We start from the raw sequence: 15,040 nt of genomic DNA, 5'->3' as shown, positions 1-15,040 counted from the left end.
ACTGTCCTGTGACTCTCATGACTGTCCTGGGACAATCAGACACTGTCCTGTGACTCCATGACTGTCCCAGGACAGTCAGACACTGTCCTGTGACTCCAAGACACTGTCCTGTGACTCCATGACTGTCCAGGGACAGTCAGACACTGTCCTGTACAATATCCTGTGACTCCCATGACTGTCCAGAGACAGTCAGACATTGTCCTGTACACTGTCCTGTGACTCCCATGACTGTCCTGGGACAGTCAGACACTGTCCTGTGACTCCATGACTGTCCAGGGACAGTCAGACACTGTCCTGTACAATGTCCTGTGACTCCCATGACTGTCCCGGGACAGTCAGACATTGTCCTGTACACTGTCCTGTGACTCCCATGACTGTCCTGGGACAGTCAGACACTGTCCTGTACAATGTCCTGTGACTCCCAGACAGGACAGTCAGACACTGTCCATGACAGTGGGGTCACAGGACAGTGTCTGGGTGTCACAGGACAGTGACTGGGTGTACAGGACAGTGTCTGACTGTCCCGGGACAGTCATGGGAGTCACAGGACAGTGTACAAGACAGTGTCTGACTCAGGACAGTCATGGGAGTCAGAGGACAGTGTCTGACTGTCCCGGGACAGTCATGGAGTCACAGGACAGTGTCTGGGTGTCACAGGAGAGGGTCTGGGTGTACAGGACAGTGTCTGACTGTCCCGGGACAGTCATGGGAGTCACAGGACAGTGTACAGGACAGTGTCTGACTGTCCCGGGACAGTCATGGAGTCACAGGACAGTGTACAGGACAGTGTCTAACTGTCTCAGGACAGTCATCGGAGTCACAGGACAGTGTCTGACTGTCTCAGGACAGTCATCGGAGTTGCAGGACAGTGTCTGACTGTCCCGGGACAGTCATGTATTCACAGGACAGTTTACAGGACAGTCATCGGAGTCACAGGACGGTGTACAGGACAGTGTCTGACTGTCCCAGGACAGCCATGGAGTCACAGGACAGTGCCTGGGAGGCACAGGACAGTGTACAGGACAGTGTCTGACTGTCCTGGGACAGTCATGGGGTCACAGGACAGTGTCTGACTGTCCCGGGACAGTCATGTGAGTCACAGGACAGTGTACAGGACACTACTAACAGGACAGGACAGTTTTTGTTGCCACTGCTGCTGGAGAAACATCCGGTCTCAGAATATAAAAAGACAGGCCTTTTTTCATTTCTGTTTTCTAATGATTTTATTTTTTGTTATATGAAATAGAAGATGAAAGCATATTTTAAATTTCTCTCATCCCCTTTTGACCATGAAAAGGAAAGAAAAACCTTGTATTTCAATTTTCAAATTTTGTATTTTAAAACAAAAATCAACCATTCATTTTTTGTTTTTTAATACCTGTTTATGTAAGGAAAACTGAATGACCAAAAGATACACTGACCTACAAGCTTCAGTTGAATATTCTCTGCTGAGCAGTGCCCCCCCCATCAGCAGCTAGTGAACCGAAGCGTTCGGTTTCTGTTTAACGGCTGTGAAAACATTTCTATTAAACTTTTTGGGGTTTCAAGCGTTTGTCCGACAGAAACATCTGCTGAACGTGAAGCTAAAGCACTTAAAGAACACAACGTGGCAGTTGAGGTGGAGAAAGGAGTCAGATAGTTTCCGTTGTCTGTGTTTTGTGTTAACAACACTCCCATTTTAAAATGTTACTTTTAGTATACATAATGAAGTGTCAAAAAGTTGTCCTCATGCAGCAGAATGATCCTGTCAGTAAATATATATGTCAGATAAATGTAGTGCAGTAACAAGTACATGTAGTAAAGTACAAGTGTAAAGTACATGTAAGCTGGACTAAAGTCTATACTATTTACACATTATTAATAACATTAACAGATTGACATTAAATAAATGCAGCAACACAGAATGCTTCACAATGCTGGACTGGTTTATTAAACATCTTCTACAAAAACACATTATAGAAAATTATTTCACTTTGTCACAACTTTATAGATACTCAGAGACAAAACACACACCGAGAAACAAACGGCAACAAACAAGAAAACAGAAGTGAAACAGTAAAAATGTAAACCGCTCCACCTGCTGGACACTTCCAGCCATTACAACAAAAATAATATTTCATTATTTAGACTGTTGATGGGCGCTGACTGATTTCTGATGTTTCAGCTGATTTAAAAACAATAACAAGTCGAAATGTTTCTCTGTAAAATAAACATGTCGACAGCAGCATTCATACAACACACACACACGAGGAGAAATCTCTGATTGGTCACTCAGAAAACTGAGGGGGAGGAAGAGGAGTGTGAAAATGGAAATAAATAGCATAGAGAGGAGGAAGTTCTGAGCAGATCTGGAGTCAGATGTATAAATCATGCAGGCACTATTTCACACACACTGAACACCGCACTGACTTCAGACCAGCGTACACACAGTTTAATTAGATATCTGCAGGTTACCTTTGTAGTAAAACATTGTTTAGGTATTTTTCCCAAATTCCCTGATTATTATTATTTTAGTACACAGCAATCTGTTACATTTCAATTGATTATGAAGCACTCTGTAAAGTCTTTCAGTATGAGCTCATTAATTAATCATCGTTAATAATAATGATGATGATTGAGATATCACAGCTGATGTGACATAATCAGTAAAACTTCTTTTGATGAGAAGTCGACCTGCAGACAGACAGGTGCTTCTGTCTAACTGTGCAGGTGAGTTGCTTGGTCTATAAAATGTCATACAATAGTGAAAAATGTTCTCGGTTTCTCTAAGTCCAAGTTGATGTCTTTAAATGTCTTGTTTTGTCCAAAACTTAAAAGATATTTAATGCAATATGATATAAAACAGAGAAAAGGAGGAAATCCCCATCTTTCAGGCTAACTGGCAACTAAATTTTCTGCCATTTTCGCATGAAAAATTAATTGTGATGGCCTCAGCAAAGTGTGTTGTTATAAACAAGCTACAGTCACCAGGAATTATCCAGCACCCTGTAAAAAACAAGCTCTAATAGTTGATTTATAGTAATTATAAATACATCACACCTGCTTGCACAATGTTTTAAAATCCCTTATATTTGATAATATTCATATTATAGATGCGTTTTTTTTTTCTTATTGGCCGTATGGGAACATTTTAAAACTTAAATTTTTACAGTAAGAATTCTGGCCACATTTCAAAATAAAACTATCTTATGCTGAACTAAAACTGATTTTTTTCAGCTTCATCCTCCCCCTCCTGCTCCCCCCCTCCTCCTCACCACTCTTTCTTCTTCTCGTCCATGGAGACCCCCCCGGGCCCCAGGGCCACCACCAGCAGCAGGCCTCCGATCACCGACGTGGTCTGGAAGAAGTCGTACTTGAGGAAGTCGTGCATGGGTTTGTACGACGGGATGCTCCAGAAGGCGTTGAAGGTGAAGTTGATGCAGAGCAGCCAGACCACCAGAGTCAGAGCGGCCAGCTTGGTCTTAAAGCCCACCGCCACCAGCACGATGAGTGCCGTACCCACCAGGTTCTGCAGGATCTGGACACAGGATCAGCACGTCAACATGAGGATTCACACAGAAACTGAAAGAGTTCAGTTCAGGATCTGAGCCGAGAGGTTAGTGAAAGAAAATCTTCCATTTGATGCGTTCAACGGTGCTCTGAATTTAATTGATATTGTCCCCTTCACAATGTTTATGTAAAGGGGACAATATAAATCAATACAGATTTGTTGAGGACAAAACTTTATTAAAAGGTCCAGTGTGCAACGTGTTTAGTTGTTCATTATCAAAATCTGTGTTGCCCGTTCACAAACTTCACAACTTCAAAAATTTTACATTTGCATTCGCATGAACTGGGGTAGACGCTCCATATTCATGCGCCATCTTGAAATACGTTAGCCGGTAAGGGACATACAGGATGTACTGCTCCGCCTTTTGCGTTTTTCGCTGTCACATGATTAACTCACAGGTGCTGCTAATGCTGCTAATGGGTATCGTAGCTTCCCGGCCCCGGCAAGTTTGAAGAAGGAAACATGGAGGACCACACATATTCAAAATCCAAATTTCAGGAACAGGAGTCTTCTTCTTCGCCCAGAAAAAGAAAAAAGATATTGAAAAGAGCAAGAGACCGGCTTTTTGAAGCATGAAGGCTACCGACTACCTTAGTTGTAATACGTTGTATGATCTCAACGCTAGATGGGAGAAATCCCTGCACATTGGACCTTTAAATAATAGAAAACCTTTAAAACTATCGACTACGTAGCCCTTGAAGTCCTGAAACATGGTCATGTTTTATCTTCTGTGAATGATCTTGTGATGTTGATCACAAAGTCTGTTTCCAATTGTTTACCAGTTTGGGCTCCATAAATGACTGAATCCCCATCAACCTCAGTTGTATTTTAACATAGCATGCTAACATGCTAACTTGAACACATTAGCATGTTCAGAATCAGCTTTATTGTAATGAACTTAAAAGAAATAGACACAGCTGAAACAAGGACAACACAACAAAATAAAAATTTTCTATAATGTACATAAAAACAGAAACGTATATAAATATCCAAAAAGCAACTGTGTGTGTGTGTGTGTGTGTGTGTGTGTGTGTGTGTGTGTGTGTGTGTGTGTGTGTGTGTCACTCACACTGAACAGGCTGAGGTCAAAGTGCAGCAGCGTCATGAACATGAGGACAAGGAGGACCCTTCCTCCCAGCTGCAGGAGGTGTTTCGGGGAGCTCTGGTGACCGAGAGAAGGAACTCCTGCAAACACACTGCGAGCCTCCCCCCGACACTCTGCCAGGAGGAGGAGGAGGCCTCCCCCCAACGCCAGGTTCCTATGGGGGGGGGGGGGGGGGGAAGAGAGAGAAAGCAAGCAGAAAGGGGAGAAAAGGAAACAGGGAGAGGTGGGGAAAGGAGATGGAGGAGGAGAGGAAACAAAGAGAGAGGAGGGAAGGAAACGGGGAGAGATGATTTAAAAAAGCAGATTGACAAACTTAAGTACTCAGAACTTTCTGTTCTGCAGAATAATTATATATATATATATATATACACTGTATGATAAATGACCGTGACTGTGATTTGTGTAAGATGTTAAGATAATCATTAAAGATGGCTCCATGCAGACTGTGGTTGTGCATGCTCACAGGTCAAAGGTCACAGACTCACCTCATGAGAAACTTTGGGTCCCACAGGATGCTGTAGGCCAGCGTCTGCAGAGGAGGAGGAAACATTAACTGTCCCTATCACATACTGTACATCCGTACTCTGATGTTCACAGTAAGTGTTTGATTTCACTTTCTTTTGGCACTGTGGGACAAAAGTGTCCAGAGTATTTCAGTTTGGATACTGGTTGTTTTTTTGTTTTTTTTCCAATGTGAACACACAACAGACTGAAAAGCTGTTCATGGTTCATGCGACGTCTAAAACTGAGGACGGAAGAACAGAAAGACATCATGAAGAGCTGATTAAAGGCTGAAGTTAACTCATCATGTTAGATAACGGCACATTCACATCATGACGGACAGACTTTGTTTGTTTGTTTGTTTGTTTGTTTTTGTGTGTGTGTGTGTGTGTGTGTGTGTGTGTGTGTGTGTGTACCTGCAGGCCAATGATCCCAAACAGAGTGAAGCAGGCGTACTGAACAAAGTTCCTACTGAGGATTAACACACAGCCACCTGCAGAGAGACAGACGGATGTTTTTTATTAAGGACATTTCTGTGTTATGATGATATAAGTTTTTTTGCACGTAACAGGCAATTTATTATCATGAGGCGAAGACATCCAGTTTCTTAACATGGCATCATGACTTTGCGTAAACATACACGCCACTTTCCTAAAGCCAAATGGCGTGTTATCTGTACGCATTTTGAGCTATCCACGTGTATGTCTATGCTGTATACAGCGGATGTAAACATACACGCCACGTGCCGTGTTATCGCTAAAGCGGTGTATAAAAAAAAAAAAAAAAAAAAAGAAAAAGGTTGGGTTTAGGGAAAGAACATTGGGAAAGGCTTTAGTAACACTAAAAAAACAACAAAAACACGACGGTAACCAATGTCACACGCTTAGGAAAACAATAAACGGTTGGGTTTAGGAAAAGAACATTGGGGAAGGCTTTATTTAATAAAAAAAAAAAAAAAAATGTTTTACCCATCCGCCACCACAACCAACCTCCCTACTTTTATACTACCTGCTGGGCGACAGACACACGGCGATAATTCACATGTAATGTAGGTCAATGGAGGCCAAACGGCGTTGATAAACACACTAAAAAACGATTATACGTTTTTATAACAAGCAAAAACGGCATACGAATTGGCTTGTCATACATACGCCACTGAGTTTCTCATGTGTTAGTTCACATGTTAAACGTGGTGTCTGAAGACATCAGAGGTTGGTCTACATGTTCACCTGTAACTTCTTAACATTGTCAAAACTGACAGCAACCACTGTAAAGCGGACTTTCTCCATTCAAACCCTGTTGTTATTATTATTATTATTATTATTATTATTATTATTACTACTAGTGCAGTGCCCATTCAAAATTCTGTTTTAATCACCTGAATCTGTAAATCAGTTTTAAATTGTAAAAGTGATCTCTGAACTAAGTCATCGTGTTGACATTAAAAACTGGAAAACAGACACGAGTTTCCTAAATGATCCGTTTTCTCTATCTTTGTGAGGACCAGTTTCCGTTTTAAATCATCGTAGTGAGGACATTTTTGCATTTTTGCTTCTTCAAAGGACTGTTTGATGGTTCAGGTTAGGGTAATATTAGGGGTTTTGGAGAATGCATTTTTTTCAACAAGGGTCCTCACAAGTATAGAAAGACAAGCGCGTGTGCGTATATATTACCCAGCTGGCCCAGCAAGTTGAGCAGGACGAAGATGTTGGCGAGGAAGTGTCCACAGTTCCAGGTGGATTCGATGTACTCGCTCTGCTCCCCCCACTGGAACCACATCCTGAACCCGTCCTCCAGGAAGGTGCTGACCAGACAGAGCCGGGCCATGTGGGGGAGGTAGTGTTTGGTGACCCGCAGGAACTACAACACAACACAAAAGAGTAAAAGTGTCAGGAGTGGATTAAAGTGTGGGTTTCTGTTATACCGGGAAAATCTGTTGAAGTCTGACATGTTTAAATCTCTCTGGTGAAAATAATCCTTGATACCATGCCACTCCTGCAGCTTAACATTAAAGCATTTAAGACACAGACACACACACAGAGACACATACAGACACACACTCTCTGATGAGTCACCCTTCACCTCGCAGTTAAACCCCGCTCTCTCTGTCTACACATCATCACTGCCAGGAGCCCTGAGCCAATCCGACTACGGCAGGTCAGAACAGCGTCAGCCTCATTACAGCAGAGTGTGAATTAATGAGCCGTCTCCCTGGAGATGCAGCTGTTTATTTACTACACAGAGAGAGAGAGACCAAAGTGATTTACTACACAGCGTACTCTGTACCTGATTCTGCTTATTTAATGCTTTATTTTATGTTTTTGTTTTGGATAAATGTTTTGGTGTTGTTTTCTTTTCTTTTTTTTTTTCCCTCAATCTCTTTACTGTTTTTTCCAAGTTAGTGACATTTGCATAAACAAAGTGTTGTACAGATAAGTGATAACAAAAGGAGCTTCCAACCCATATACTGGCCCTTCCACACACACCTGTCTTCAGGTCCCTAATAGCCCACCCACAAAAAAGAACACACACACACACACACACACACACACACACACACACACACACACACACACACACACACACACACACACACACACACACACACACACACACACACACACAAAGTGTGGTGGAAGATTTGTCAAGTTCAGTGTCCTGAACCTGCCCGTGATTACACACAGTAGCTTGCACCAGGTCAATTTTAGACTCAAGAGCAGAGATGGTCGTCTTAAATTCAGCAGAAAGGTCTGCTTTGTGGACCTCCAGCAAGTTGGTCAGTGCAGCCATGCTTAGGTCGCTAGCGGCTACATCGTCCTTTGGCGAGATGTCTTTTTTTATTTTGCTTTGCAGCTTTAGAAGCCATATCTGCGAAGGTCATGCCATGTTCACAAGTTATATAAACTTGTTGCAAAAGGTGGAGAAGGGAATACAGATTTTTAGAGATGAAAGTATATGAAAGGGCTTGGGAACGGGAGTCAAACGCGTCTACTACTCGTCCGCCATCTTCCAGTCCACATCTTTTGTAATCTCATTTTAATCTGTCTTTTAAACATTTAAACTATTAAATCATAATTAACATTCCTTCTACAGGTACGTTTCTTAAGAAACAATTGACATGTTTTTCTTCCCTGTCTGACACTATCAAATTAACAACGTATCATATTTAAAACCCTCTAACACCTACATAGACATGTCCAATTGCCTGGACATATTTATATTTATATATATATATATATATAAATATATAAAAGTGGTACACATCGTATGATTCAGGGAAACCTACCTTTTCTTTCTGGTGCAGTTTCAAGTTACCATCATGCATTACTATGTGTAGGCATACCATATTTGACATAAAAAAAAAAAAAATAGGCCACATAAATACCTGTGAGGATACAACCTTCTGCTGGGTAACAGGTAAACAGATACACTGAGATGTTTCCTTATAGGATTGCACTGAAACCACTTTGCAGGGTTTCCCCTGCCATTATAAGGTTTAGGTGCAGCACCCAAGCCGTTTTGGGCACCAGTCTAAGCTGAATAAATGTAAAATCAACGTGAGCATCAAAACTTAAAGACTCTTTTCACATCTAATGATTGTAGTTGGGTTAAAGAAGTCATTACTTTGCAAGTTTTGTCTTAAAGCAGCCATATTATGCTCATTTTCAGGTTCATAATTGTATTTTAAGGTTGTACCAGAATAGGTTTACATGGTTTAATTTTCAAAAAACACCATATTTTTGTTGTACTGCAGTGCTCTATCTCACTGCTGCAGATCCTCTTTTCAGCTGGTCTCTGTTTTAGCTACAGAGTGAGACCTCTTTTCTTCTTCTTCTTCTGTACTATCTTTGATTGCACTGCACATGCCCAGTAGCTCAGATGTAGATCATGTCAGTTAGCTAGCTCCATAGACAGTAAAAGAAAGGCTGTTTCTACAACTTCGGTCAGTTACAAGGCAGGATTAGCTGGGAGACTTCTAAATGAGGGCGCACATGGAAGTAGTTCTTTTGTAGATTATGGTGAACTTGTGTGTATTGTAGCAGTGCTTTGCTATTGAGAACGAGGTAGCATGCTAGCGTTAGCATTAGCATTCTAACGAGCTAATGGTTGCGGTTAGCCTGCTCGTTTCGGCTTGTGACGTCACAAGCCGTGCCGATTCTGAACAGCTCACCCAGAGACTGAAGTCAGGACACATTCAGAAACTGTATCTCACTCTAAACACCATGGATGGATTTTTTTCAAAGTTTGTATGTATGTGGAAGCACCAGAGACACAAAAGAACACCCTAAATCCCAGAAAAAGTGATTTTTGTTCATAATATGGGCACTTTAATGCTTTTTGAGTGTCATTTATTTATCATCTGCTCTAGCTTTTCCAACATTTTAGAAACAGCTATGGTAGTAACTATAATGGTCCAAAATTATGTGAAATTGCATACCTTTTAATTGAAAAACGTAACATTTTCTTGAGGGAGGACCCCAAACCCTCCCACCAAATACATGCACCTAAGTCTTTCACAAACCGAGGGAAAACACTGCTGGTGTGACCAAATGTAATTTTGGTTTTCACTGGCAGCTAGGGTTGGGCATCGTTTGATTTCAACAATTGTCTGATTCGATTCCGGTTCTTATCGATTCTCGATTCCGATTCTTTGAGGGGTGGAGTTGAAACGGGTCACATGCCTATTTTCACAAATAAGAGGAACGTTTTATTTTGATTCAATGGTGGTTTGCAGTTTTACAGGGCTTTTTTCAAAGTCAAATAAAGCCACACTAGAGCGCTGTTTGCTGTGCTCCAAGGCTGCAACACAACAAGCGCCTGGACGCTACGGAAACCAAAACTTGTGCATTTTAAATTGGGAAGCAATGATCGGATTTGTAACCAAATCCTCTAAACGATTCCAATAAAAAAACGATTCTACTGGAATTGTAATTTTTGAAACGATTCCAAGTAGGAATCAGTTATCGATGCCCAATCCTACTGGCAGCTGAATAACATGCCTCTTTTTTTGCTGCTGAATTAAAGCGGTAGTGAGAAGAGGAGACTAGCCTGACATCATAATCAGAGTGCGTATGTGGCAGCCAGTCAGCTTCAACATCCTCATCAAACTGCTTCCCGTGTAAAGCTGCTTACATAAAAGCAGGAAAACTACAACTGTATAAGTAAACATGATGTGCAGAAACCACAGACTGTGTAAAACAGCCAGGCAGAAACACAAGAGTGCAGCAACAACAACAATTGAATATATCGACTCGAGGCTGCGATGCAACGGCAAAGCTGCATAGCCTATTTCCGCTGTTCTGAGACACCGTTACTACCTGTTGTAATAGTATGAACGTTATTTAAAATCTACAATATTCAATTATTAATAATTTCCTTTTCGTTTGATTTTTGCATCATTCTGTGATAGAAACTAGCATTCAAATTTGTTAAATTACGTTCTTTATGGCACAACAATCGGCACACCAGAGTCCGTTGAGAAAAGCATGTCAATTTTTCCCACCCTTCTAGTCTGCAGACTCACATCGGGTAACAAATAACTTAACACAACAGTTTAATTACTAAGATCTATTCGTCCTTTCGGCATACGCGTAATTGACCATGACTTCTTCCAATATTCACAAATCTAGAACTGACTTTATATTGTTCCCCGAATCTTCTTATGGAACAGCCTACAGATGTTGTGGAAGCAATTATCAAAATAACTTCAAATACGATTTAAACTCAGCAAAGAAGAAGAATCGCTTTTCTTTTCAATAACATGGTCTTCGAAAAATGTAAAACCTAATACCGGTATTTCCCCTCTCTAAGATGAAGGGAACGTTACACCAGACTCCGTTTAAAACTCTGCACGTTTTAAGTTTCCATGCTTATCCGCCGACATTCTTAGCTGATAGAAAACAACCGAGGCCTTGAGCACATCATTAGGAGCCACTCCTCACTTCGGCATACAAGTAATTTGACTAAACAGCTATTTTTGGTGTTTCAGTATAACTTTATTTTCAGACAGACTCTCAGACACCCACAATCTGCCTCCGCCTAACTAACGTTAACGTTACACAGTAAAACAATGTCTATGCTTCAAAAGTTCAACAAAAGTTGATCTTACTCGAACAAAGTACTGTTTGGGAAAATCTTCTGTAGGCCCAATTTACCGGAAGACAACACTGATTTGCCGGAGTGTGCACCGTGTACAAAGCTCCATAAAACTGATCTGATTTTTAAATGGAATTCGATAGCAGAAAATATCCGGACAACCGCGGTCTGCCAGAGTCCCAGCCCCTGTCTGTGGCCGGTTCAGGATGTGTGTTTCCCGCAGAGAGGAGCTCACCTGGTCCGCTACATCCTCCGCCTGGCTCATCAGGTCTCCGTGTCCCATCTCTCCCTCCGCTGTTAAGGCACTTAAGTGCGGAGAAACGGCTCCCAGATCAGGTTAAAGTCCGGTGAGACGAGTCCCGCGGTACGGCAGTGATGATGATGATGCTCCGCTACTGCCTCCTGCGATCCCACAATCCTCTGCGTTCAGCGGGGACAGCGCCCCCTCTGGACGCGACAGGGTGAGGCATGCCACGTGTACGGAGAGTGCCTGGAAATGGTTACATATTCTCTTTTTTTCTTTTTTAAATGAAATATAATTTAACTAATAAAATAAAACATTGTGTGGCTGTGACTTTTCACCCTCACCAGAAACACTACAGATGATTTCAAGGTCATAATGTTTGTTTGTCAGTTTGATTGTTTCCTGTATGTCTATCTTGTGTAAATGTAAAAGTGTAAATAAAAAATAAAAAGCACAAAAATGGTCCCAGATGAAAAGAAAAAAAAGAGAAAAATAAATGTAGAAATGTAAATGAAATGTTTGCCAGATCAAAATAACCTATGTAGCAGTCATGACTTCAGGATTTGTAAATTTCTGGTTATACAACTGTTGCATACATTTATTGTTGGTTTTAGTTTCTTCAGGACAAGTGATAATAAGACAGAAAAGAGAGAGAAAAAAAACCCCTCACAAATTCACAAGAACCTCCCCAGAAATTCTGATATTAAAGTCACAAATTTGTGACTTTAAAAAACTTGTTTTTGTCAAGGAACCATGTTGCTTCACTTTGAAAAATTTGATCAACCTCATCACACTACAGCCACTTGCCGTGTAAGCCTACAGTAGATGACCTGATAAAATTATATTTTGCAATCGGATTCAGCAATAAGGAAATAGTTGTGATTTTAGCCCATAATTCTCATATTATCATAAGCATCTGGACTTTAAAGAGACATTGCTAATTGGGCCTATTCAAAAATTTTGCACCAGGAACGCCATGTACAGATGCAAGGATATCGTTATATATGGTTACATCTGCGGGCAATTCAAATGGGATTTGTGGTATAGCAGGACACATAATACACGGCAAGCAGCGGCATCTGTGGTGTGATGAGGTTGATCCAATATATATATTAATGGCCTAATACACCGTTATATCCTTTAATATAAACTATACATTTAAATATCATGATTTGAGTTTCGTGACTTCATTGAGACTTGAAGCTGCAGTTCCTCTAACAGCCACCAGGTGTCAGTAAAGAGGCATCTCAGTGTCACAAAACATCCAAATATAATCCAATGAAAACCACACAGGTTGTGAGTTGACCATATTTGTACCCGTTTAATGTTTTCATTATTTTGGAAGAACATGCCTGTTCTGTGTCTTTACAGCAGTATCACCTGGATACAGAGATGCATTGTGGGATACAGCAAGAGTAGGTCAGGTGAGAGCAGATCTGTCCTGATCTTCATGTGTTCTCTTAGCTCTGTGGCTCTGAAAAACAAAACAACACATTCAGCAGTGTGTGTGTGTGTGTGTGTGTGCGCGCGCACGTTCGTTTATCTTTGTGATGACAAATCAGTGAAGTCGCCCCCTGCTGGAAATTAGAGAGAATGCAGGTTTTAGGCACTTCTGCGTTGGCTTCACTGTAGACCATAGACAGTATATCAATTAATTAATTATTAATTAAGTTTGCCATTACGGGCGCAGCCATCCTGGTTACGGATGTGACGATTTTGGACGAGAGGGAGGAGTGAGGGAGGAGCTGCTTACACTCTATGTTACGTTACACACTTTCACTGGCAATCACATCATAGCCACGCCCTAAAACACCCCCTGCTTTATCGTCGATTTTAAAATCAACGAGACCATAATTCAAAAAATGAACATCATTCTGTGTTGCAGAAGACTTAAAACTAGCGATTGAGACCATTAAGTCATTATGAAAATGTTTACTGAGGTAATAAATCAAGTGAGAGTGGGTCTCTTTCTCATAGACTTCTACAGAAACCGACCTCCTTTTGCAACTGCACGTGTCGCCCCCTGCTGGAATTCAGATAGAATGCAGGTTTGAGGCACTTCCGCATTTGCAGCACTTCGCCGAACCGGATGCGTTGTCCGTTAATATTAACAGTCTATGCTGTAGACCTGGATGCTATGTCCATTACTTTTACAGTCTATGGTTTTAAGGCTCAGGTTCAGGTTCGGGGTCAGGCATTATGTCAGGGAAGGTCTTCACAAGAACAGAAAGACAAATGTGTGTGTGCGTGTTACCTGCAGGTTGAGGTAGTGCGTGTGTGTCCTGCAGTGTGTGTGTCGTGCTGTTGTCTCTCTGTAGAAGAACTTATTACACAGTTGACACAGGAAGCCAGAAACAGGAAGCACAAAACTACTTCCTGTAGGGACACAGATACATGTATTGTTTTAATATTAAGTCAATATTATTTATATATTTAAATTTTAATATTTATTATTATTTGGAATATATTTGTTTATATTTTATTTCCTGTTTCAAAACTGGTACATTATGACGGTGTAAATAGATACTAACAGGAAATTCTCATAAATCAGATTTAGATTTAAATCTCAACATCATGCTTTAATAAACATCCAATTACAACATTTTAATCAAAGGTCAAACCTGTATACAGCTGTGTACTTACTCTGTACTGACTATTCTATATACAGTATACTGACTAGACTGACAAACAGCTGTCATACAGCAATAACAGTTACTACAGTAACGGCAAGAACATACCATATGTGGTGTGGGGGTCATATTCCTCCTTGTCTGTTTTCTGTGTGACAGCTGCCTGCAAAAACACGCACACGCGCACACACACACACACACACACACACACACACACACACACACACACACACACACACACACACACACACATTTCTCAGTTTCAACACAAGTTCATTTCTATGTATGTTTGCAGTGTTGGGAGAGTTCCTTTTAAAACGTATTCCACAACAGATTACTGAATACATGCCCTAAAATGTAATTTGTAACATATTCTATTAGATTACTCAATTTAAGTAACATATTATAAATACTTTGGATTACTTTTGAAATACTTTAAAGTGCCCATATTATGAAAAAAACACTTTTTCTGGGATTTGGGGTGTTATGTTGTGTCTCTAGTGCTTCCACACACATACAAACTTTGAAAAAAATCCATCCATGCTGTTTAGAGTGAGATACGGTTTCTGAATGTGTCCTGCCTTCAGTCTCTGGGTGAGCTGTTCAAAATCGGCACGGCTTGTGACGTCACAAGCCGAAATGAGCAGGCTAACCGCAACCATTAGCTCGTTAGCATGCTAACGCTAATGCTAACGCTAGCATGCTACCTCGTTCTCAATAGCAAAGCACTGCTACAACACACACAAGTTCACCATAATCTACAAAAGGAACTACTTACATGTGCGCCCTCATTTAGAAGTCTCCCAGCTAATCTTGCCTTGTAACTGACTGAAGTTGTAGAAACAGCCTCTTTTACTGTCTATGGAGCTAGCTAGCTGACATGATCTACATCTGAGCTACTGCACATGTGCAGT

The 15,040-nt window shown here is 41.1% G+C and overlaps 2 protein-coding genes across 5 annotated transcripts in view; both read right to left on the bottom strand.

Annotated features, from left to right (window-relative positions):
• Positions 1-1,904: 1,904 nt before the first annotated feature.
• surf4l (surfeit 4, like) lies at positions 1,905-11,683 on the bottom strand. Of its 2 annotated transcripts, none has more exons than XM_031302184.2 (6): positions 11,266-11,414; positions 6,830-7,016; positions 5,573-5,649; positions 5,141-5,184; positions 4,620-4,809; positions 1,905-3,517 (listed from the first exon to the last, which is right to left on the bottom strand). In XM_031302184.2, exons 2-6 carry the CDS (start codon positions 6,981-6,983, stop codon positions 3,251-3,253), a joined length of 732 nt encoding a protein of 243 aa, XP_031158044.1. In that variant the 5' UTR covers positions 6,984-7,016; positions 11,266-11,414; the 3' UTR covers positions 1,905-3,250. The 2 variants fall into 2 exon arrangements, with proteins under 2 accessions (XP_031158044.1, XP_031158043.1); XM_031302183.2 differs by lacking the exon at positions 11,266-11,414 and adding an exon at positions 11,488-11,683 and having other exon boundaries at positions 1,907-3,517.
• The window catches only part of ciz1b (cdkn1a interacting zinc finger protein 1b), a 9,256-nt gene continuing 5,841 nt past the window's right edge, over positions 11,626-15,040 (bottom strand). For 2 of the 3 annotated variants that reach the window (XM_031302179.2, XM_031302178.2), the window contains exons 11-13: positions 14,235-14,289; positions 13,751-13,872; positions 12,791-12,970 (exon numbers count right to left, since the gene is read on the bottom strand). In XM_031302179.2, coding sequence (XP_031158039.1) covers positions 12,917-12,970; positions 13,751-13,872; positions 14,235-14,289 — 231 coding nt within the window. In that variant the 3' untranslated portion in view covers positions 12,791-12,916. Of the gene's footprint in view, positions 11,743-12,790; positions 12,971-13,750; positions 13,873-14,234; positions 14,290-15,040 lie in introns of those variants that run through there. The other variant, XR_004896688.1, reaches the window with a different exon arrangement.

This window comes from Sander lucioperca, chromosome 2 (genome assembly GCF_008315115.2).
Source record: "Sander lucioperca isolate FBNREF2018 chromosome 2, SLUC_FBN_1.2, whole genome shotgun sequence".
Lineage (NCBI taxonomy): Eukaryota > Metazoa > Chordata > Actinopteri > Perciformes > Percidae > Sander > Sander lucioperca.
Note: the sequence above shows the minus strand (reverse complement) of the source record. Positions and strands in the feature narration are given on the sequence as shown.

Coding starts and splice junctions, on each gene's coding strand:
- surf4l (XM_031302183.2), bottom strand. CDS start 11,535: ATGGGACACGGAGACCTGATGAGCCAGGCGGAGGATGTAGCGGACCAG. Junction 7,017..11,487: donor CGGAGGATGTAGCGGACCAG/GTGAGCTCCTCT, acceptor GTTGTGTTGTAG/TTCCTGCGGGTCACCAAACA. Junction 3,518..4,619: donor TTGACCTCAGCCTGTTCAGT/GTGAGTGACACA, acceptor TCCTGTGTCCAG/ATCCTGCAGAACCTGGTGGG.